At 43.2% G+C, this 23,178-nt stretch overlaps 1 protein-coding gene across 1 annotated transcript in view; it reads left to right on the top strand.

The window, feature by feature from the left end:
* Positions 1–704: 704 nt before the first annotated feature.
* SLC13A1 (solute carrier family 13 member 1) overlaps positions 705–23,178 on the top strand; it is an 87,167-nt gene continuing 64,693 nt past the window's right edge. The window contains exons 1-2 of the mRNA XM_060244547.1: positions 705–848; positions 20,023–20,151. Coding sequence (XP_060100530.1) covers positions 705–848; positions 20,023–20,151 — 273 coding nt within the window. The remainder of the gene's footprint in view (positions 849–20,022; positions 20,152–23,178) is intronic.

The raw sequence follows: 23,178 nt of genomic DNA on the forward strand, positions 1-23,178 counted from the left end.
ACTCAGTGGTTCATTTTCTTCCTTTTTTAAAAAAAAACAAAAATATGTTGATACAGTGCTATATACGTATTGCTATAAAAGCATGGTGCCACATTTTGAACCAAGTACTGTTTTATCAAAGTTACATTGCATTTAGTGTTGTTGATTCCCATAGATGTGCATATGCCATCTTGGTTTTTGGAAGCTTTCTATTGCTTTCTGTTTTGTGCCGAGTAAAATGGTTATCCTTGTACATGCGTGTTTATCTACAACTTATCCAAGACTCACCTCGTGGCAGCCCTTCAACTAGACAATAGTATGTGTGAACTACGCTATCCAATCAAAACACTTTACATTTTTGGCAGTATCTTCTAACACAGGAGAAAAATTCTTTTCAACAGCACTATTTCTTCAGAATATCCAACTGGCCCCGAGTTTCTAGGCCTTATCTCAGTGTAAAAATCAAAACGAAAACAAAACTATGAATGATAAGCCAGTGCAGTGAGAATAGAAAGCATTTTATCTTAAAAGGAAGGGAAATCTCAGATTCTTCAGTTGCTAGTAAATGTCACTCTTATCTCTGGCGTTAAAGAAGACACTAAAACAATAAAGGGCAAGATTTATTTTTAACTTAGCTTGACTGAAGCCTCTGTTACAAAGGCTAAAGGTGATAGTTTGGAGAAATATTAATCAGACACATCTTCTTAAGTTCCAGTCTAATTTTTATGCTTCCTATTTCTACAGACAAGCCAAGACACCAACCCATAACAATGAAGTTCCTGAGACAGCTTTTAGCCTACCGCCGATTCCTGCTCATTCTTTTCACTCCCCTTCTACTACTTCCGTTGCCTCTCATCATCAGAACAAAAGTAAGTGCATGTACTTGCTTACGTTCCCCCTACCCCCTTAAAAAAATACCCCGTGAAATGTTTCCTCTGCCCATGTTTTCCTTCCAGTGGACCTTCTCTTCATGAAATCCTAGTATATATAGACTTAATGTGAGCTTTTTACAAAATTTCTCAGTGTCCTTTGTGGATGAAATTGACCAGCTGGGATCCAGATTTTCTAAGAATCTCACCAAAGCGCTGGATCCGAGTGGATGTATCAGGTTGTTTCTCAAGTTGAGAGAAGTTCTGCTGTTGTTGTTTTTATAAGTAACGTAATTTCAGCAATAATAATTATTTCGAAGGATGTGGGATACTCTGTTATAGCCTGATCTCATCGGATCTGGGAGACTAAGCCGCGGTGGCACTTGGATGGCAGACCATCAGCAAAGACTCTGCAGAGGAAAACAATGGGAAACCACCTCTGCTTCTTATTTGCCTCGAAAGCCCCTTGCTGGGATTGCCATATGTTGGCTGCAACATACATGCATATAATTATTTCTAATATATTTGGAGAACCAAAGAATAGGAGTAGGCACCGAATGGTATGAAACAACAGGATGAAAATGAGTTATGTCATTGCTCCTGCTTCCTCCACTGAGAATCTTAGGCCAGGTCATCATTTTAGTGCTGCAGATGTGTGGTAAAGGAATGGAGTCACCTCCTTTTATTCCCTATAACACAGGTGGCCTTTGGTGCGAAGTGGGCTGTAGTGTGATATAGCCCTGGTGAGGACCACTGTGTGTGCGAACCCCACAAAAAAGGAGGCTGGAAATCACATCAACTGGGCCTTAAGATGATAAAGTGCCCACACATCTCTGCTGGCAAAGGAGCATCCACCTTTTGCACTGACTTCAACCAAGAGAGTTCATGCTGCCCCAAATGACTCATTATATTCTCAGAGGAACACTTAGAAATCAGTGCATACCTGTGTGCCAGTGGCCTGGACAGTCTAAATGTGTTACCAGCAGATAAAATTAATGCAAGTGGCAGCTGCCACAGAACTTGTAGCTTAAGAGAATTGACTAAGTCATGGGTATTTAGTAAGGGTTCTGGTAGTAGCATATAAATCCAATGCTTCACTTTAAGGCAGGAGTGTCAAACATGCAGTTTGACAGCCGAATCAGGCCCCTGGAGGGCTCCTATCAGGCCCCTGAGCGACTGGCTGTCATCTGCTTCCTTCTCCCTCTCTCTTGCTTGCTTTGCAAGGCTTGATCAATTGCACAGGCGCTACAGAGCAAAACCTCTATTTTCTCCATTGGCTGAGGCTTCTCCCTTGGGGAGGAAGTGGGGGGGGAGGCAGAGCTTGCTTTGCCAGGCTCTCTCAATTGCACAGCAGAGCTACTGAGCCAAGCCTCTCTTCCTTCTATTGGCTAAGGCTCCCCCCCAGTCCCTTGAGGAAGGAAGGAAAGAGCCAGAGCTTCCTTTGCCCAGTTCCCTGGATCCCATGGGAGAGAGACAAAGAAAGCACCTATAAGTCCAATGAATGCTAATGTTTTAAGCATGTTTTAAGTTTTAAAAAAATATATATTTGTGTTTGTCTGTGTTCTTTATAAAATGTATATCTTTGCTACCTGATCTTAAATAGGTATACACATGGCCCAACCCGACATGGCCCCGCCCAACAAGGTCTCATTTATGTCAGATGCAGCCCTCATAACAAATGAGTTTGACACCCCTGCTTTAAGACCTTCATGCTGACTAACTGCAAAAAGTCAAAGTAAAGTAGGAAATAGTGACTTATTTATTGTTGGAGAAATATGGCTTCTTACAGAGCTGTCAGATGAAGACATTTATTGGAAGTTAATAGATACTGATCATTGAAATCTTGGCTCCACTAATGTCAGGAGTAAAGCTTCTGTTTAGGACTGTCAGGTCCAATTCAAGAAATATCTGGGGACTTTGGGGGGGTGGAGCCAGGAGCAAGGTTGTGAGAAGCATAATTTAACTCCAAAGGGAGTTCTGGCCATCTCATTTAAAAGGACCGCAAACCTAAATGCCTTCCCTTCATTGGAAATAATGAAAGATAGGGGCACTTTCTTTGGGGGCTCATAGAATTGGACCCCCTGGTCCAATCTTTTTGAAACTTGGAAGGTGTTTTGAGGAGAGGCACTGGATGCTATGCTGCAAGTTTTGTGCCTCTACCTCAAAAAACAGCCCCCCAGAGACCCAGAGACCCACGGATCAATTCTCCATTATACCCTATTGGAATCGGTCTCCATAGGGAATAATGGAGCGCACAGCAGACATTTTTTAAATATTTATATTCTGTCCATTCCCCATAGGGGCTCAGAGTGGGGTACAACATGAATAATAACCCCCCCACACACACTTTCTGATGACTCTGAAACAGGGGGAAGGTCTCCAAACTGGGAGATTCCCCTGACCCCCCCCCCCCCCCCCGGGGACTGGCAGCCCTACTTCTGTTGACTTTAGTGAAACTGGTTTTCATCTTGGTCACAGATCCTTCCAATTTTTATGGCTATGAAATTTCTGGGACTTCCCCTGCAAATAAATATGTGGCACAATATTCCCCCCTCCACCACATGGGGAGAAGAGCACCACCATCCCTCCACCTTATCTTTGTTTGGAGGGATTTCTATGTGCCTTTTGAGAGCACAGAATAATAGACAGTGTGAGACAGTTTGCAACTGCAATAAAAAAGCCCAGCACTATGCTGGGGATTATTAGGAAGAGAACTGAAAACAAATCAGCCAGTATCATAATGTCCCTGTATAAATCGATGGTGTGCCCTCATTTGGAGTACGGTGTACAATTCTGGTCACCACAGCTCAAAAAAAGATACAGCATTGGAAAAATTCCAGAAAAGGGCTAACAAGAATGATTAAAGGGTTGGAACACTTTCCCTATGAAGAAAGGTTAAAGAGCTTGGGGATCCTTTGCTCGGAGAAACATCGACTGAGGGGTGACATACTAGAGATTCTGCATGGGATAGAGCAGGGCTTTTTTTGTAGAAAAAGTCCAGCAGGAGCTTATTTACATATTAGGCCACACTCCCTGATGTTACCATTGTTTTGCACAGCTGGGAGTCATTTGCATATTAGGCCATACGCCCTGACACAAAGCCAGCCAGAGCTACATTGCTGTGCATTCCTGCTAAAAAAAAAAAGCCCTGGGATAGAGAAAGAAGTACTTTTCTCCCTTTCTCACAATATAGGAACTCGTGGGCTCTCAATGAAAACTGCTGAACAGTCAGATTAGAAAGGATAAAAAGAAGTACTTCTTCACCCAAAGGGTGATTAACAAATGGAATTCACTGCCACAGGAGGTGGTGGTGGCTACAAGCATAGACGGCTTCAAGAGGGCAGAGGTCCATCCGTGGCTATTAGCCACAGGGTATAGATGGAACACTCTGTCTGCGGTAATGATGCTCTGTATTCTTGGTGCTTTGGGAGGGCAACAGTGGGAGAGCTTCTAGTGTCCTGGCCGCACTGGTGGCCCTCCTGATGGCACCTGGTTTTTTGGTCAGTTTGTGACAGAGTGTTGGACTGGATGGGCCATTGGCTGGGCTTTTGACTGAGATTTATACTTTCAATGTCCAAGATGTTTATATGTGTGTGTATTCTGATTAACACCGGGTTTTGATACATGACTTCAGGAATCATTTGGCATTGTCAGGCACTGACTTGCACATTACCAAAAAAACATGCCATTGAGACAGTCTTTTAAGGCATGTTATTGGTATACAGTCATGTGCATTGATGCATTCTTGTAGGCTAATTGTACCTAGAGAAAGAACCTTGCTTGGAAACAGTCTATGTCAGGGGTGGCCAAGCTGTGGCTCAGGAGCCACATGCAGCCCTTTCACACATTGTGTGACTCTGGGAGGCTGAGGAGGAACTTAATGCAGGCTTACTCTCACATAAGTATGTTTAGCATCAGGAACTCAGTCAGCCTCTGAATGACTATTTCCACCATGTATGAAGCAGGGAAGGAGGGGGAGATCGGCTCTCTTGTAAGCTCTTCTTCACCACCACAGAGGCCACCTGGAGACCTAGAGTGGGGAAAGAGAGTGCAAGAGCTGAGGGAGCCACTGAAAGAAGGGATGGAATTAAAGAAGACTGTGCAGGGTTCCCCCTTAGTTTCATAGCTCTTGTAGGAGTTTTATTTACTAACCTTGGTGTCAAAGAAAGAAGCATAATGGTGCAAAGCGTGGTCAGTGATTTATATGGCACATGTGTGTGTCCTTCTCCCACTGGTGCAAAAAAAAATTCCTTAACCTTTCCCTAAGCTGATCTTATGGGGACTGTTATTCCTAGCTTGCGTTTTTTTTTTTTTAAATAGTCCCCTTCTAGCATGGTCATATTGTAAAGCACATATATATGTACTTTATCTTTCTATTCAAAGTGTTGATAAAGATATGTTTGTTCATGTCTTGTGGCTCTCAAACATCTGACATTTATTCCACGTGGCTTTTACATTAAGCAAGTTTGGCCACCCCTGTACAACCAACTGGAAAAGGGTCTGAAGATTACAAAATTGCAGTCTTGCTTCCCAGCATAGAAGACAAAGCCCTTAACGTTTACAATAATTTTCAAGGTGTGTTTGCAGACCCTAACCACAAGACCTTGACAGAGGTTTTAACAGCTTTCCAAACCCGCTATGAATCCAGAAAGAAACCCTGTGTTTGAGAGCCTTGGAGCTCTGGCAATTACAATATAATGAGGCTGCTGGAAAAGATAATTTTGTCACTAAGCTTAGACAAAAAGCACAGCATTATGAGTTTGGTCCTTCTTGGGATCTCATGTTAAGGGACAAGATAATATTTAGTAGAACTGATAGCAAACTCCTGGAGAAACTCCCAGAAAAGCCTGGTTTCGCCCTCCAGCAGTCAATCAATATCTGCAGAACAAAGGCTATTACAGTTGCCCAGGCCAAAGCTATGTCTGCAGAAACAACATCACATGCTGTGGAGCAAAAGTGAAACCGTTCCAGGTTTTTGAAACAAACGTGTAAGCCTCCCGCAGATCTCCCACCACAAATGTCTGCCCTAGCTAAACTACAGAAGTTTGGCAATAAATGTGGAAATACACATAAGCCTAGACAGTGTCCAGCCTTTGGAGTTACTTGTTAAAAATGCTCAAGGAAAAATCATTTTGCTGAAGTGTACCGAATGAAGGAAGAATGTCCAGAGCTAGAAAAGGATGTGAAAATGCTATCCATAGGCTTACTGTCTGCTCCTGATTGCTCCAAAGCTCCAAGGCATGGCACTTCACAGTAACAATAGTAGACTCTTTTAAACTGGACAGTGGAGCCAAAGCAAACACCATGCCTGCTGCAGTGCCTAAAGCTTTGAGGGGGAAAGTACACATTATGCAGACATCAGTCATACCTGTTTCTTTTTGGAGATGTCTGCATAAAACCACTAGGAGCAATTGTGGCTCATAGCAGGGCAGGTCCCAGCAAAGCCCAGCTGACCTTTTATGTGATTGATAATGAGGGTCCTCCATTGTTTGGAAGAGATGCCTGCATCACTCTGGATCTCCTCAGATGAGTCCACTTCATACCCCATATAGTACCTGGACCAAGAGATTATCTCCTTAGGCACTACTAAGATATTTCTGAAAGCTTGGATCGATTTCCTGGCATTCACCATATCTTTCTGGACGCAACAATCTCATGGGTGTAGAAAGATCCCCTACTCCATTCTGGACAAATTGAAGGACATAATTCATCAACCGGAAGCACAAGGCATCATTGCAAAAATTACAAACCCAGTCCTTGGGTCAGCTGCCTAGTGATCACACGAAAGAAAAATGGTTCGCTACAGATTTGTCTTTATTCACATGATCTTAAGGCAGTGCTGAGAAAAAATTTCTGTTTCCACTGTTGACGATCTCATAAGAACATAAGAGAAGCCATGTTAGATCAGGCCAATGGCCCATCCAGTCCAACATTCTGTGTCACACAGCGGCCAATATATATATATATATATATATATATATATATATATATATATATATATATATATATATATATATATATATATATATATATATATATATATATATATATATATATATACACACACACACACACACACACACACACACTGTGGCTAATAGCCACTGATGGACCTCTGCTCCATATTTTTATCTAACCCCTTCTTGAAGGTGGCTATGCTTGTGGACGCCACCACCTCCTGTGGCAGTGAATTCCACATGTTAATCACCCTTTGGGTGAAGAAGTACTTCCTTTTATCCGTTTTAACCTGTCTGCTCAGCAATTTCATCGTATGCCCACGAGTTCTTGTATTGTGAGAAAGGGAGAAAAGTACTTCTTTCTCTACTTTCTCCATCCCATGCATTATCTTGTAAACTTCTATCATGTCACCCCTCAGTCGACGTTTCTCCAAGCTAAAGAGCCCTAAGCGTTTCAACCTTTCTTCATAGGGAAGGTGTTCCAGCCCTTTAATCATTTTAGTTGCCCTTTTCTGAACTTTCTCCAATGCTATAATATCCTTTTTGAGGTGCGGCGACCAGAACTGCACACAGTACTCCAAATGAGACCGCACCATCGATTTATACAGAGGCATTATGATACTGGCTGATTTGTTTTCAATTCCCTTCCTAATAATTCCCAGCATGGCGTTGGCCTTTTTTATTGCAAACGCACACTGTCTTGACATTTTCAGTGAATTATCTACCATGACCCCAAGATCTCTCTCTTGGTCTGTCTCTGCCAGTTCACACCCCATCAACTTGTATTTGTAGCTGGGATTCTTGGCCCCAATGTGCATTACTTTGCACTTGGCCACATTGAACCGCATCTGCCACGTTGACGCCCACTCACCCAGCCTCAACAGATCCCTTTGGAGTTCCTCACAATCCTCTCTGGTTCTCACCACCCTGAACAATTTAGTGTCATCCGCAAATTTGGCCACTTCACTGCTCACTCCCAACTCTAAATCATTTATGAACAAGTTAAAGAGGATGGGACCCAGTACCGAGCCCTGCGGCACCCCACTGCTTACCGTCCTCCACTGCGAAGACTGCCCATTTATACTCACTCTCTGCTTCCTATTACTCAGCCAGTTTTTGATCCACAAGAGGACCTGTCCTTTTACTCCATGACTCTCAAGCTTTCTAAGGAGCCTTTGATGAGGAACTTTATCAAAAGCTTTCTGGAAGTCAGAAGCTTTCTGGATCTCAGGAAAAACTTGGCTGGGAAGAAGCTGTTTACCATCCTAGATGAAAAGGATGACAGGTATAACTGGACATGGAATCAGCAGAAGTGTGTACCTTTAACACCCCATGGGGAAGACGCCTTTTTGGAATCTGGTCAGCAAGTGAAATATTTCAGCAGGAAAAGTATGAAAGCTTTGGTGACATCCCAGCTGCCCATATTATTGCAGATGACATGATCATCACAGCAGCAGACAAAGAGAAACTTGACACCATTTTAAACATTCTTCATAGAGCATGACAAAATGGTGCAAAGTTCAACACGGTTAAAATACAGTTCCTGATAGACGATGTCAAGTATATGGGCCACATATTTTCCAAATATGGCATCAGACCAGATGATGACAAAGTAGAAGCTATTAACAAAATGCCCCCACCTGTGGACAAGAATGGCCTTCAGATACTCTTAGGTACTATACAAAATCTGGCCCAATATATACCACATGAATCATGTCTGACTGTACCTCTTTGACCCCAGGCGAGAAACAATGCACTGTGGCAATGGGGGGGCCTGAACAGCAGGAAGCCTTAAATAATCTCAAACAAGACATCACAACTACTCCAGTGCATGGATACTTTGATCCAGAATAGCAGGTGGAAGTACAAGCAGATGTGTCTAAAGATGGTTTGGGAAACAAATAATCAGTTAGGGATCACAGAGAACATAATGTCAAGGAAGTCAAAAAGCACTGTGCAATATATATGTACCAGTAAGCCTAAATATATATATAAATACATTTTAATGATTTTCTCTATTTGATATGTGTCTATGTCTTTAAATAATCCAAGACATGACAGAGTAACATGATAATAAAACATTTCATACTCCAGACACTCAACCATACAGGCAAGTAAGACTAAATAATAGTGAATGCAATTCAGTGAATGAATTATCACTATATACAGTTTGTTTCAAACTCAAAGTCCTTTTTCAAGGGTGTACTCTTCACAATTTATGGCCGGTTGACTCGCTTGACGAGCTGTGCTGGCTCCTAATGAGCTGTATCACTCCACTGTTGGAGTCTCCTGGAGTTACTTCTATGCTGGAAAACAATGTAATGTCAGCAACGTTCAATGATATAATAAAATCACTGTATGATCTGCTTACAATCTATTATTTCATTCAAAAATCATTATTTAAAAGGCAGCCATCTAATACCACCATGGAGTGAAAATATTTCAACAATATTATTTGTAAGTTCTGATCACTTTCAGTTTGTTGATTATTCTTTTGCTTCTTGTGCACCATTTAATACTATTCCAAACTAGGGATGCCAAGTCCCCAGCTTCCCGCAGCGGGGGACTCTCTCTCACGTGCAGAGCGCGCACGCACCACAATAATGTCACCCGGAAGTGACATCATCAAAATGGCGGCGCCCATGCAAGGCTGCTCTAGGTGTTTCCAGGAAAACTCTATGGTTTTCCCGGATGCTGTTGCCATTTGGAAGGTTAAAATTCTATGGTACCTATGCACCATAGAGTTTTTACCTCCCAAATGGCTAGAGCGTCCAGGAAAACCATAGAGTTTTCCTGGAAACGCCTAGAGCAGCCCTGCATGGGCACCACCATTTTTATGACATCACTTCCGGGTGACGTCATTGTGCCAGCGACGTTGGGGGAGGTTCCCCCCACCAGCCCAATGTGGGCTGGCGGGTTGGGAACCTCCCAGGCAGGAGAAACCCCACCTGGACCTGGGGATTGGCAGCCCTATTCCAAACAGTTTTTATTCATACATGCCATTTTAAAATTCACTCTTGTCCCTTCTTTTCAGTCATATGAGATACCAATGCAGCACCCTCCCACCCCTGTAATAGCTGCAGGAGTGAAAGTAGTTTACTGTCTTTCTTAGTGGACTCAGAACTGAAGACAGGAGGTAGCACCTCTGCAATTTTCTCTCTGGTACTCCATACAAGCCCATCTCAGCTGATGTGATAGCTGCTGGCTAGAGCATCAGGCTAGGATTTGAGAGCCATAGGTTTGAACTTCCTCATTGGTTGAACTTGGACCAGTCATGTACTCTTATCCTAACCCTACCCCACATAGCTTTTGTGAGGATAAAATGGAGGACAGAAGAACAATGGATCCCCACTGAGGAGAAACACAGGGACCATTTTCGCACACAGCTTAACCACGGGGTCACGTTCTTGTTCTCTTCACAGCATCAGTTGGATTTTCCATTATCTGCGCCGAAGCTACAGGAAGTGCCGCGGCTTTTGCGTAGCAAACGTAAACCGCTAAAACCCAGTTTACGTTTGCTATGCAAAAGCCGCAGCACTTACTGCAACTCCGGCGCAGATAATGGGAAATCCGACAGACGCTGCGGAGAGAACAGGAACATGACTGCGTGGTAAGCTGCGTGCGAAAACGGTCAGGGTGTAAATATGTAAATAAATCCTGTTATCCCCTACATAGTTGGATTTTACTTAACTTCTGTAAAATGATATTTGATAAATGTTCTCAGATGGCCTTCTTATATTTTCATTTTCTTTCTCAGGCAAAGTAATTTTGTAAGAATGTCATTGTTGTTTTCTTTTAAAAGGATTACAAGCAATAAAACAGAGATGAATTAATTTTTCTTGTTTACAGTCTTATTGAAATGTAGCCCTGCCTGAGAGATAGATAATATAGTTTCAGGCATAGAATTTAACTATGCTCAATCTGTTATTTTAATGACTAATCCTTCTAGTTAAGCTTCCCTCTACTGTAGTGTGTGTGCTATGTGAGCATTTGAGGCATTGTTCAAATGGTGAAAAAAGACTTGCTTCTGGATCTTGAATATGTATATCATTTGTCTTTGCTTCAATTTGCTTGAGAAGGAGATTTGTTTTGTAGCTGCATTGATAGCTGGCACTGAGAAGACCCTTCTTCATTGACTATTACTCCCTAGCAAAGTCTGTTCCAGAGGACACTAAACTTTTGATGGTAGACAGAATTCTTAACATAAGCCACTACTCAAGGACTTTCTGCACTCACATGTGGAAGCCATGCGGAAGCCAATACGCCCCCCTGTGTTACCCTACACAGTGCCGTAGGTAGCAATTGGGTAGGGAAATACCTTTTGAACCAGAATTAATTCATCTAGGTTTTTTAAAGATATTATGTAGATGATTCAGATTTGGAATTAGTGCTAAATTTATTTACAGCAGCAAGGATGGCTATTGCAATAAAATGGAAAAAAAAAACAGAATCACCAACCAGAAGTAAATGGTTTAACAAGATTTGCCTTATTGCACTATTATCTAAGTTAACATACCATCAAAGGGCTAGTAGGAGTAACTCTATGAAGCCTGATTTATTTAATAAATATTGGATATTATTCATTTTTAAATGAAAAATACATGAAAAGATATGCCCATTTGCTTAGTATGATTTCTTGTAAAAATATCGGGGAATTTGTTGTCTGTATATATGTGTGTATGTGTATATGTATGTTTGTATTGAAATAATAATAAAAACACTTGTCTTAATATTGCTAATTCTTTTGCTATTGTTTTCATGGCATTATCATTCATTCATTCTTTCATTCATTCATTCATTCATTCACTTTCTATCCCACCCTTCCTGCTGAAGTGGGCTCAGGGCAGATTACAACTTAAGGGTTCATATAACTAACCATATTTAAAATCTAAAAGTTGCATCAAGAATTAAAACCACAATAAATACATTAAGATGGCATCATAGTGCCCTGGGTCTTTTCCAGGTTTTTGTAGATCAGATCAGTGGTTTTCCAGATCTTCAGAACCAGAGGGCCAAGCATTTTCATAGCAGTTTGGGCCAGTAGTTGGAAACAGGCAGCTGAGCAGGAGGGGCCAATCATATTAGATGTCCACTGCCTCAACTAAAAGTCTGGCGGAACAGCTCCATTTTAAAGGCCCTGCAGGATGGTAACAAGTCCCACAGGGGCCTGATCTCTATGGGTAGCTGATTCCACCAGGTTGAGGACAGGGCCAAAAAGACCCTGGTCCTGATGGAGTTTAAAGAGACATCTTTTGGGCTGGAGATTACCAGCAGATGTTGATCGGCAGGTATGTTGTTTCCTGGCCATTCAGGGCCTTAAAGGTTGAACCAACAACTTGAAATGGATCCAGATCTCTATTGGCAGCCAGTGCAGTCTGCACAGCACCGACTGAATGTACACCCTCAAAGGCATCACAAGACAACAGACGAGCTGCTGCATTTTGCACTAGCTGCAACTTTCAGATCAGGTACAAGGGTAGGACCACAGTTACAATAGTCTAATCTGGAAGCGCATGAATCACTGTAGCCAAGTCGCAGGAGGAGAGGTAAGGGACTAGTTGCCGAACCTGCCAAAGATGAAAAAAGGCTGATTTGGCAATCACTGTGATCTGGGCCTCCATCAATAATGAGGTATCCAGAATCACACCTAAATTTCAAACCTTGAGTCCCTGGGTCAGTGGCGTCCCATCCAAAGTCAGGAGCTGGATTCTCATATCTAAGCCCCCATGGCTAAGGTACAGGACTTCTGTCTTCAGTGGATTCAGCTTCATCTGACTCTGTTGCAACCAACCAACTACAGCTCTCAGTGCCTGGTTCAAGGTGTTTGGGTCCAAGTCTGGCTATCCATCCATTAGCAGATACAGCTGGATGTCATCAGCATAGTGATGGCACCCAAACTCCAGGATTAACTCCTCAAGAGGACACATGTAGATGTTAAATAACATTGGGGAAAGAATTGCTCCCTGAAGGGACCCTGCAATCCAATGGGAATCATGGGGAGACTCTCTCCTCTAATGCCACTCTCTGTTCCCAACCTTGAAGAAAGGAGAAGAGCCATTGAAGAAAGGAGAGGAGCCATTGTAGGGCAGTCCCCCAAATCCTCATGTTGCAAAGCAGTGGCTCAAAAGATAGTGGTTGGCCAGGTCGGACACTGCTGCCAAATCAAGAAGCAACAGCAGCACCAACCTGCCTCAGTCCAGCTCTCTCCAGAGGTCATCTGAAAGGGAGACCAAAGTCATCTTGGCCCCATAAGTGGGGCAAAAACCAGACTGGAAGGAATCCAGGACGGAGGCATCATCCAGGAAAGCCTGCAACTGTTTGGCTGCTGCTCTCTTAACTACCTTACCCAGGAACTCTCAACAACCTTACCCAGAATACTGGACAGTAGTTGGCCAGGACTGTCAGGTACAAAGATGGGTTTTTAAAGAGCAGAAGTACGAATGCCTCCTTCGTCTCCCTGGGAAAACCCCTGATATCAGGAATAAGTTGACAATCTCACACAGGGGAGCTTGTACCTTGTTTCCGCAGGTCTTAACCAACCAAGATAGGCATGGGCATGGATCACGAAGGCAAGTGGTGGGCCCCACCACTGCAAGAGTCCTATCAACCTCCTCCTGGGAGAGGCAATTGAATTTATCCGTAACAAGACCAGAAGATACCCAAGAGGCTTCCAGATCCACTGTTGTTTTAATTGTCGTGGGGAGATCACAATGGAGCAACAAGAGCAAAACAGCTCATAAAAATCTCACAGCCTATATCCAATTCCATACTATTTTGCCTGCCTTGTAGCAATGTCATCAGAGATCTAATTGTTCTAAATAATTGGGCTAGGCATGAACTCACCAAAGCAATGGCAACCACACAGCAATCCTTCTTCATAACCTTCACTGCCATCTCATAGATTTTCATGGATTTTCTTTTTCACTTTGCAAGCTGCCTCAAGAAGATCCCTGGAGAAGTGGCACCTAAATTCTCTAAATAAATACACATACATATATATCAGAATACATGAACATTGGAAGCACTTTGTAACCCGCACACAGTTTACCCTAAAAAAAAATTTCCCATTGGTATTCATTGTTACTGCTAAGAAAGCAGGATGACTATGGGAGGTGGTCACATTGCTTAGGTTTTGATCACTGAAGCACAGTAGGCTTTATGGTTTCTGGTGTTAGAATAAAAACAAACCTGACCAGAAGTGATACCTGCTATACATTTACCAGCTGGGTTTTGTATCTGAATCTTTCATTCTATCTTTTGGGGTAGTGTGACAGGAAAACAAAGTGCGTCTGATCGTTTTTAGCACAGCTATCTTGTTTTCATTTTTCTTCTGAGTGGTTTTGGCAAGAAGCATCCGGGTCTTATGTTACCTGTAACATGGAAGGTCCTGCAATACTACACTTGGGCAATGTGAGAAAGTTCCGGCCACCTTGGAGAAGCCCCAGCTGAAGCTCCTGCCTTGATGTCATTGTCCATCTTTTTAAAAAGTAATCAAATGATGATAAGAACATAATCTATGCCAATAAAGGTATTTGGATTGGATAGGATAAGAACATAAGAGAATATAACATAAAAGAAACCATGTCTGATAAAGCCAATGGCCCATCCAGTCGAATACTCTGACCAATTTCACACTTGGGCTTGTTCCGGGTGAAGAGCCCTTTTGCCTCCGGCGCTTCTCTCAGTTTTTGCACAAGCTTGGAGAAACGCTGACTGCGGGGTGACATGATAGAGGTTTACAAGATTATGCATGGGATAGAGAAGGTAGAGAAAGAAGTACTTTTCACCCTTTCTCACAATACATGAACTCATGGGCTTTCAATGAAATTGCTGAGCAATCAGTTTAGAACTGATAAAAGGAAGTACTTCTTCACCCAAAGGGTGATTAACATGTGGAATTCACTGCCACAGGAGGTGGTGGCGGCTACAAGCATAGACAGCTTCAAGAGGGGAATGGATAAGCATATGGAGCAGAGGTTCATCAGTGGCTATTAACCACAGCATATTGTTGGAACTCTTTGTCTGGGGCAGTGATGCTCTGTATTTTTGTGCTTGGGTGGGGGGGGGGCACAGTGGAAGGGCTTCTAGCCCCACTGGTGGACCTCTTGATGGCACTTGGTTTTTTTGGTCACTGTGCGACACAGTGTTGGACTGGACGGGCCATTGGCCTGATCCAACATGGCTTCTCTTATGTTCTTATAAAGCAGGAGTCAAGTTGCACCTTTAAGACCAACCAATTTTTATTCAGAACGTAAGCTTTTGTGCGCTCTCTAAGCATGAAAGCTTACGTTCTGAATAAAAATTGGTCGGTCTTAAAGGCGCAACTTAACTCCTGCTTTGTTCTACTGCTTCAGACCAAGGCGGCTGCCCACTTAGATCAACTTTATGTTCTTATGTAAGCTGCCCCAGAGCTGCGAGTTGGCCCGCTGCTTTTTTGCGGCAAGCAGAAACCACTTGCAAGAGAATCTTGCTTGCTGTGGAAAAGCGACACAACTCGCACCTCCAGGGCAGCTTGTGCGAAAACCAAGAGAAAAGCCAGGAGCAAAAGGGCTCTCACCCGGAACAAGCCTAGTTCGAAATCGGTCTCAGTGTCACACAGTGGCCAAAAACCTGGTGCCATCAGGAGGCTCACAGTTGTGGCCAGACTCCAGAAGCCCTCCCACTGTTGTCCCCCAAGCACCAAGAATACATGACATGGGGATCATTATCTTTTCCATGGGGCCAAGCACTACCTGAGTGGTGCATGTCCAAAATGCAGGAACTCCAATTATGTAGACAGATGAGCACATGAAGATTGAGGTAGGGAATATCTAGCTCTGTCCTCCTGCTGCTTCCACATGTTCAGTCTGCACACTGGCCTTCAGTACACATTGGCTTTCAGTGTCAGCTCCATGTAGAAGCTTATTATATTAATGTAAAATGGTAAAGATAGTCCCTGTGCAAGCACCAAGTCATTACCAACCCATGGGGTGATGTCACACCATGTTTTCTTGGCAGGCTTTTTGTTATGGGGTGTTTTTCCATTGTCTTCCCCAGTCATCTACACTTTACCCCCAGCAAGCTGAGTATTCATTTGCTCTGCTCTGCTTATCTCCAGATCTTATCTGGGCCTTTTCTAAGGAAGCTAAGGACAAAGAGAAATATGGAGCCATCCTTGATCCCTGGAGATAAGCAGAGCAGAGCCAGATAGAAACTGTATCCCTTGGTGAGCTGCCTGAAGGATTCTCTGAAAGTGGACAGAAGCAGCAGTTCAGTTGCAGCCACACCAGTTTGGGAACTACAATCACACCTGCATTGGTGAATTGGACTTCAGGAAGTCCTACAAACAAAGAAATACATTGTCTATTGTAAAATGGACTGTGAAATAATTTCAAATTAATGTGGAAATATTGTGATTTAAAATATTGCTTAAAATATTGTGTTCAATATATATTAGTTAAAGCTCTTACAGAGTGTTCTATATACCTTCCTCTAATAACCCAGTAATGGAGGGAATATGGCACTAGAGAAATGGGCCAAAAGACACCCCCCCATCTCTTTTTCCACAGGTGAAAGTGAAGTGGAAGGGGAAGTGGAAATTCCTCTTCCCTCACAGCACTCCTTGTAGCATTGAGTGGACAAGTTTTTTTCTAAGATGAGTTCACTTGATGTACATCTGACTGTGACTCTGGTCACATACTCTTAACTTGGCATGTGTTGGGCATATCATGTCACTAGCCCTGAGTGACACCATTGTATTGAGGATAGACAAATCCAAAGCTACAAATGATCTCACAATATGAGAATGCATGGATATTCAATGAAATTGCTGAGCAGTCGGGTTAGAACTGATAAAAAGAAGTACTTCTTTACCCAAAGTATGATTAACACATGGAATTCACTGGCATAGGAGGTGGTGGTGGCTACAAGCATAGACAGCTTCAAAAGGGGATTGGATAAACATATGGAGCAGAGGTCCATCAGTGGCTATTAGCCACAGCGTATTTTTTTTTAAGAGAAAAAGCCACAGCGTGTTGTTGGAATTCTCTGTCTGGGGCAGTGATGCTCTGTATTCTTGATGTTTGGTGGGGGGCACAGTGGGAGGGCTTCTAGTAGTCCTGGCTCCTCTGGTGGACCTCCTGATGGCACTTGGGGGTTTTTTTGCCACTGTGTGACACAGAGTATTGGACTTGATGGGCCATTGGTCTGATCCAGCATGGCTTCTCTTATGTTCTATTGTTCTTATCTCATTCAAAGGTCTAAAATAAAGCAATTGGGGAAGAACAGTGCAAGCCAAACCTGGCATCATCGATAACTACTTTTTATATGTTGTTTTAGAAAATGTACCTGCTGCTTCTCTAGACACCTGCTTGAGGTGACTTACAGTTAAGACAATAATACAAAATAATACTTCTCAATGGAAAGGACTGCAACCATCAGAGTATTCTCCCCCATAAGCCTTTAAATGTGTGATGATTCAATGTAGTAGGTTAGGCATAGGCATCTAGGCTGCTGATTGACATGGACAGTGAGGTTGTTGAGAGGCACCTGGCTGCAATGGAACTGTATAAACCTCCTGGGCCACCCTGCATCCATGAGTGCATCCAAGAACTTTTAGAGAGCTTGCAGATCCTCTTCCATTATCTTCAAGCCCTCTTGGAGGACCGGAGATATGTCACAAGACTGGTGGAGGGTGAATGTTCTCCCACAGTGATTCCGCAGTAGCAGTTACTCTGCTTTCAGGCCTCTGCTTTCCCCGACTCAACTGACTGATTCTCCACCAGTTGCTGCATGGCCTCATTTTAACCCACACATCTCTCCAATTCCCCCATGTCTTCCTGATCTCTAAAAAACAAGATCAGGAAGACGAGGAGGAATTGGAAGGAGGCGCAAGTCAAAATGCAACCACACAGCAACTGGTGGGGAATTGATTGGTTCAGTCGGGGAAAGCAGAAGCTTGAAGATGCAGTGACTGTTACTGTGGAATCAGTCCCAATTTCCCCCCCCCCAAAAAAAGGGGGGGGGAGAAAGGATGACCCAGGAAACTACAGGCCAGTCAGTCTGACTTCTGTCCCGGGGAAGCTACTGAAGTAGATTTAAGATTCAGAGGAGTAGCGAACACACCAGAAGATAGAGATAGAATTCAGTGAGATCTGAATACACTGGAGAAGAGAGTGGATTTAACAAGGTGCAATTCAACAAAGATGTGCAGAGTACTGCATCTGGGTAACAAAAATCAGAAACATGCATACTGGATGGGGAATACACTTCTGGGTAGCAGTGTATGTGAACAAGATCTTGGGATACAAATGGGCCACAAACTGAATACGAGCAGTCAGTGTGATTTAGCAGCAAAAAAGGCTAACGCAGTCTTAGAGTGTATCAACAGAGCCATAACATCCAAATAACAAGACGTCATAGTCCTGCTGTACACTGCCTTGGTCCAGCCACACCTGGAATACTGTGTGCGGTTCGGGGTGCCTCACTTCGAAAAGGCAGTGGACAGAATGGAGCGGGTGCAGAGGAGGGCGACGGGGATTATCACGGGACTGGGAAATAAGCCCTGTGAGGAAAGACTGAGGGACTTGGGAATGTTTAGTCTAGAGGGAGGACATGATTGCTGTCTTTAGACTATCACTTAGAACAGGGCAGGGAGCTGTTGCTCTTGGCAGCAGAGGATAGGACTCTCAGTAATGGGTTTAAATTATGGGCAGAAAGGTGCTGACTGGCTATTAGAATTTTTTCTTTTTTTTACAGTAAGAGCAATTCATCAGTGAAATCAACTGCCTAGGGAAGTGGTAGTCTCCAAGCAGCAACTGGGTGAATACTTGTCAGGGATGTTTTAGGCTGATTCTGCATTGAGCAGGGGGTTGGACTAGATGGCCTGTATAGCCCTTTCCAACTCTATGATTCCAGTGTATCAAAAGACCCAGTAAAGTTCTAACACTACAAAAAGAGAAGCATTACCTTTCTCTAGCTGCAGCTGGAGAGGAGGAGGAGGAAGAAGATATTGGATTTATACCCCACCCTTCACTACCTGAGAGTGGCTTACAATCTCCTTTCCCTTCCCCTCCCCACAACAGACCCCCTGTGAGATAGGTGGAGATGAGAGAGCTCTGACAGAAACTGCTCTTGTAAGAAACAGCTCTGCAAGAACTTGTGACATACTCAAAGTCATATCAGCAAGTGCATGTGGAGAAGTGGGGAATCAAATGTGGTTCTTCCATATAACAGTCCATGCACTTAACCACTGCACCAAACTGCCTCTGAGTAGCAAGCAGCCAGGCATAGGGTAGCCAACCTCCAGGTGGAGCCTGAAGATCTCCTGTTATAACAACTGAACTGCAGACAACAGATCTCTCCCCCCCTGGAGAAAATAACTGCTTTGGAGGGTGGACTCTATGGCATTCTATTCAGCTGAGGCCTCTCCCATTACTGACAGAAGCAACCTTGGTTGCCTAGCAACAGCCTCTGGCTAGCAGTTTCTTCAGTGGCCAATCTGTCCTGGGATGAGGCTGAGGGGAGGAGGGAGGGAGGGAGTAACAGGAAAGTGACAGCTGCCATGGCATCTGAGGAAAAACTCCCAGTGGGACCAGCCCTTGCTGCCTAGTTGCATTACCACCTTCATTCCTTGTCTCTTTACCATCCCCCCCTCTGCTTCCTACTTTCTCTTCTGAATGCCACAGAGAGTGGGCAGGCAACAGTGGGTGGGAGAGAAGAGTCACAGAACAACTGCCTTGTGAACAAGATTGGCTGTTCGATTTGGGGATGAGATGTTGTTAACAAAGAATGGGCAACAGAATGTATACATGCAAGAGGCCACAAGATGTTAGCTAACTCAGAGCGATATAAAAGTCTGTTCTGAGAGTGCATGGTTGTGATGCACCTACCCAGGATGTACTCAGTGCTTTGCTTGTCAGTTCTCTGGTTTGGATCAACCCAAAGCTTCGTGTTTTCCCTGCCCCCTTCCATTCAAGATTCATTGGGCTTTATCTTCAAGATGCAAGAGGTAAGTATGCATGAAGAAACACACTGGCAGGTATAATGGCATCTATGGATGCCACATTCAGGATTGTTGCTCCAGATTCCAATCTAAAATTGTGGCTCCTCCCACTAGACATTACAATAGTACAGTAAAACATTATTATATTGATTGGGAGTTCTCTCTCTCTCTCGATTTCTAGTGTTCTCTTTAATATAAATCTAATTTGGCTTTTAATTACCTTTGTGTTTTCTAGGAAGCAGAATGTGCATACACATTGTTTGTGGTGGCAATCTTTTGGCTCACCGAAGCATTGCCCCTGGCTGTTTCCGCTCTACTCCCTGCCTTAATGTTTCCAATGTTTGGAATTATGGCTTCCAAAGAGGTAGGTTCCTATTTCTTTCCATTCTGCTGTCCTGTTTGTTTATACGTTTGATATTCCAAACATGGAATACTTGTATACAATGCACAATTTCTATAAATGCTAACACTACAAGGCCTTGAAACTAGGAATGCCATTTACCCACTGGGGCCAGGAGATCTACAGCTCCCAGCTCAGGTTGCCTGTTGCCACTCCAGCAGCCTGCAATAGCAAAAACAAAACAAAACAAACAAACAAAACTGCCATTGATGCAATGACATTACATCACTTTCAAGGAAGACCTGGCAGTGATGTCACTCTGCTCTAGGATTCCTAGAGCAGAGTGCTGTGACTTGTGGATTTTTTGCTTGAAGTGATACAATGCCATCATATCCACAATGCCTCCCAGAGCTAGTCCATGAGAATATTCTTAAGGATATTGATGCCATTTGCAATTTAAGGTCATATTACTACCACCATTTATGGGACATGCCCTGAGAGGATTTCTGCCATTGCCCAGGTAAGCTCTTGTCATGGTCTTGGATGCTTAGCCACATAGTTACAGTATGTCACAGAAGTGAGTACGCCCCCTCACATTTTGTAAATATTCAAGTATATCTTTTCATGTGACAACACTGAAGAAATGACACTTGGCTACAATGTAAAGTAGTGAGTCTACAGCTTGTATAACAGTGTAAATGTGCTGTCCCCTCAAAATTACGCAACACACAGCCATTAATGTCTAAACTGCGGCAACAAAAGTGAGTACACCCTAAGTGATAATGTCCAAATGGGGCCCAAAGTGTCAATATTTTGTGTGGCCACCATTATTTTCCAGCACTGCATTATTTTCCAGCATTATTTTTCCTCTTGGGCATAGAGTTCACCAGAGTTTCGCAGGCTGCCACTGGAGTCCTCTTCCACTCCTCCATGACGACGTCACGTAGCTGGTGGATGTTAGAGACCTTGCGCACCTCCACCTTCCATTTCAGGATGCCCCACAGATGTTCAATAAGGTTTAGGTCTGGAGACATGCTTGGCCAGTCCATCACCTTTACCCTCAGCTTCTTTAACAAGGCAGTGGTCATTACATTGTAGCCCAGTGTCATTTCTTCAGTGTTGTCACATGAAAAGATATACTTGAATATTTACAAAATGTGAGGGGGTGTACTCACTTCTGTGACCAACTGCATATGAGACTCTCAAAAAGTGAATCTAACTGGGAATATGAGAGCTCCTTAAAGACTGATCACAGTGACCACATTTCTATATGCCTTGACTATGTAACATCAAATAATACTACTTTTAGATGAATTTCTATCCAGTTCATTGAGGCATATGCAGGTTCCCAGGTTTTCTCCCATCTAGGCACTAACCAAGACCAGACCTACTTAGCTTCAGTAACATTGCTGCATTGTGTACTTCAGACCATTCCCCAGGACTTCTGGTAAATATGGAGAGGTAGAGTTTTTTTCTGGTCGAAAAAAATCCCTGTATGATGAATGCTAAACAATGCAGCATGCATACCACATAAACTAGTGAATCTTCCCCGTAAACCAGTTTTGTCCCACTAAGACAGAGCACAGCACTGTCTAAATTGTTTGGGGTGGGGGTTTTCACTGTAGTGTAAATATGTAAGATGTATTCAGTGGTTTCAGCTTCCTCATACTATTAAGGCATGCGTGTACTCCTATTTATCATTAATTTCCTGAAGACCTAGGAGATCAAATTGGAATCAGTAATCTCAGTCTCTTTATGCTATGAACATTAGGATGGATTTAAAAACATATGACAGGAAAGATCACCATGTGGTGAATTTTCCTTATTATTCTTCAGTGCTGAAACTTCCTTTTAAATACCACCTCCACACAACTGTGTCCTAAACCAATGGTGACCTTTGTTGGAAATAAAACACAAGTCAAGCCTTTTATTTGACTAAAAAACACTTATGTACCCAAACTCTGAATGGAGAATTTGTCCTATCTGTTTTAGAGTTTTATCCCCTTGTTCCTGCCTGTCAATATAGGAACATTTATGAGGAGCTTTTAGTATTGCTTTATGCTGCTGTGGCATTTTGATAGTTTTACAATTGCTAAATTGACATGGTTTTATCACCGGGGGGGTGTTGGTTTTCAGTGTTTATTTTTATTTTGCTTCTTTTATTTGGCCATTACCCTGGTGAATTTTTAATTGTCTTTTTATTGTGAGACGCTTTTAGCATCCCTGCAGAGACAGCCTACATGTGCACTAAATAAATACATTAAGCAAGCATTAGAAAGTACTACTCTGCCTTGTATTACTTATGCAGTCCCTGGATCTTAGGATGCTTTTGTCTTCTTTTTACTAACAGTGCAAACCAAAGCAGAGTTATACCCTTCTTAATGCATTGAAGTTAGTAGAATTAGAAGGGTTTATCTCTGCCTAGGTTTGCAGTTTTAGCCAGTAACAGCATAGTTTATTAGTGATAAGCTGGAGTGCTCTGTCCTGGATAGCCCCAGGCTACGCAGAGACAATGGTAAACCACCTCCATTTGTCTCTTGCCTTGAAAACCCTTCGGGTTGCCATAAGTTGGCTGTGACTTGATGGTACTTTCTACCACCGGGCATGATTGCAGGCCTGACTCCATGCCAGAAATAGCCAAGCTTTACCCACTTGTTGAATCATATACAATAATCTTGAATCATGTATAATAATCATGTTGTGAAGGCTTGAGATTCTTCCTGGAAGTTCTAGTAGTCTTCATGGGATAGTTGCCACCTGGCATTTCCTTTTCATGATCTAGGGACCTGGGGTTGGTATAGTTTTCTCTGGATTCCAGAACTCGCCTTCATATCTCCTCTTCTCTCTTCCTTCTGATCACCAGCCTTTGTGCACATAGATGGTGCAACTTAACTTCTCCATCTGCCGGTCCTCATAATCCAGCATTTGAAGATGTGCATTGGCCCTGCCCTTCTGTTTAGGGCTCCTACCCCCTCAATGTCAGTCTTGTACAGTACCGTGGAGCATGTCAGCTGTGGAGGCTCTTCTGCCAGGTTTTCCAGCTGGTGGCCT

The sequence above is a fragment of the Heteronotia binoei genome, chromosome 8 (genome assembly GCF_032191835.1).
Source record: "Heteronotia binoei isolate CCM8104 ecotype False Entrance Well chromosome 8, APGP_CSIRO_Hbin_v1, whole genome shotgun sequence".
Lineage (NCBI taxonomy): Eukaryota > Metazoa > Chordata > Lepidosauria > Squamata > Gekkonidae > Heteronotia > Heteronotia binoei.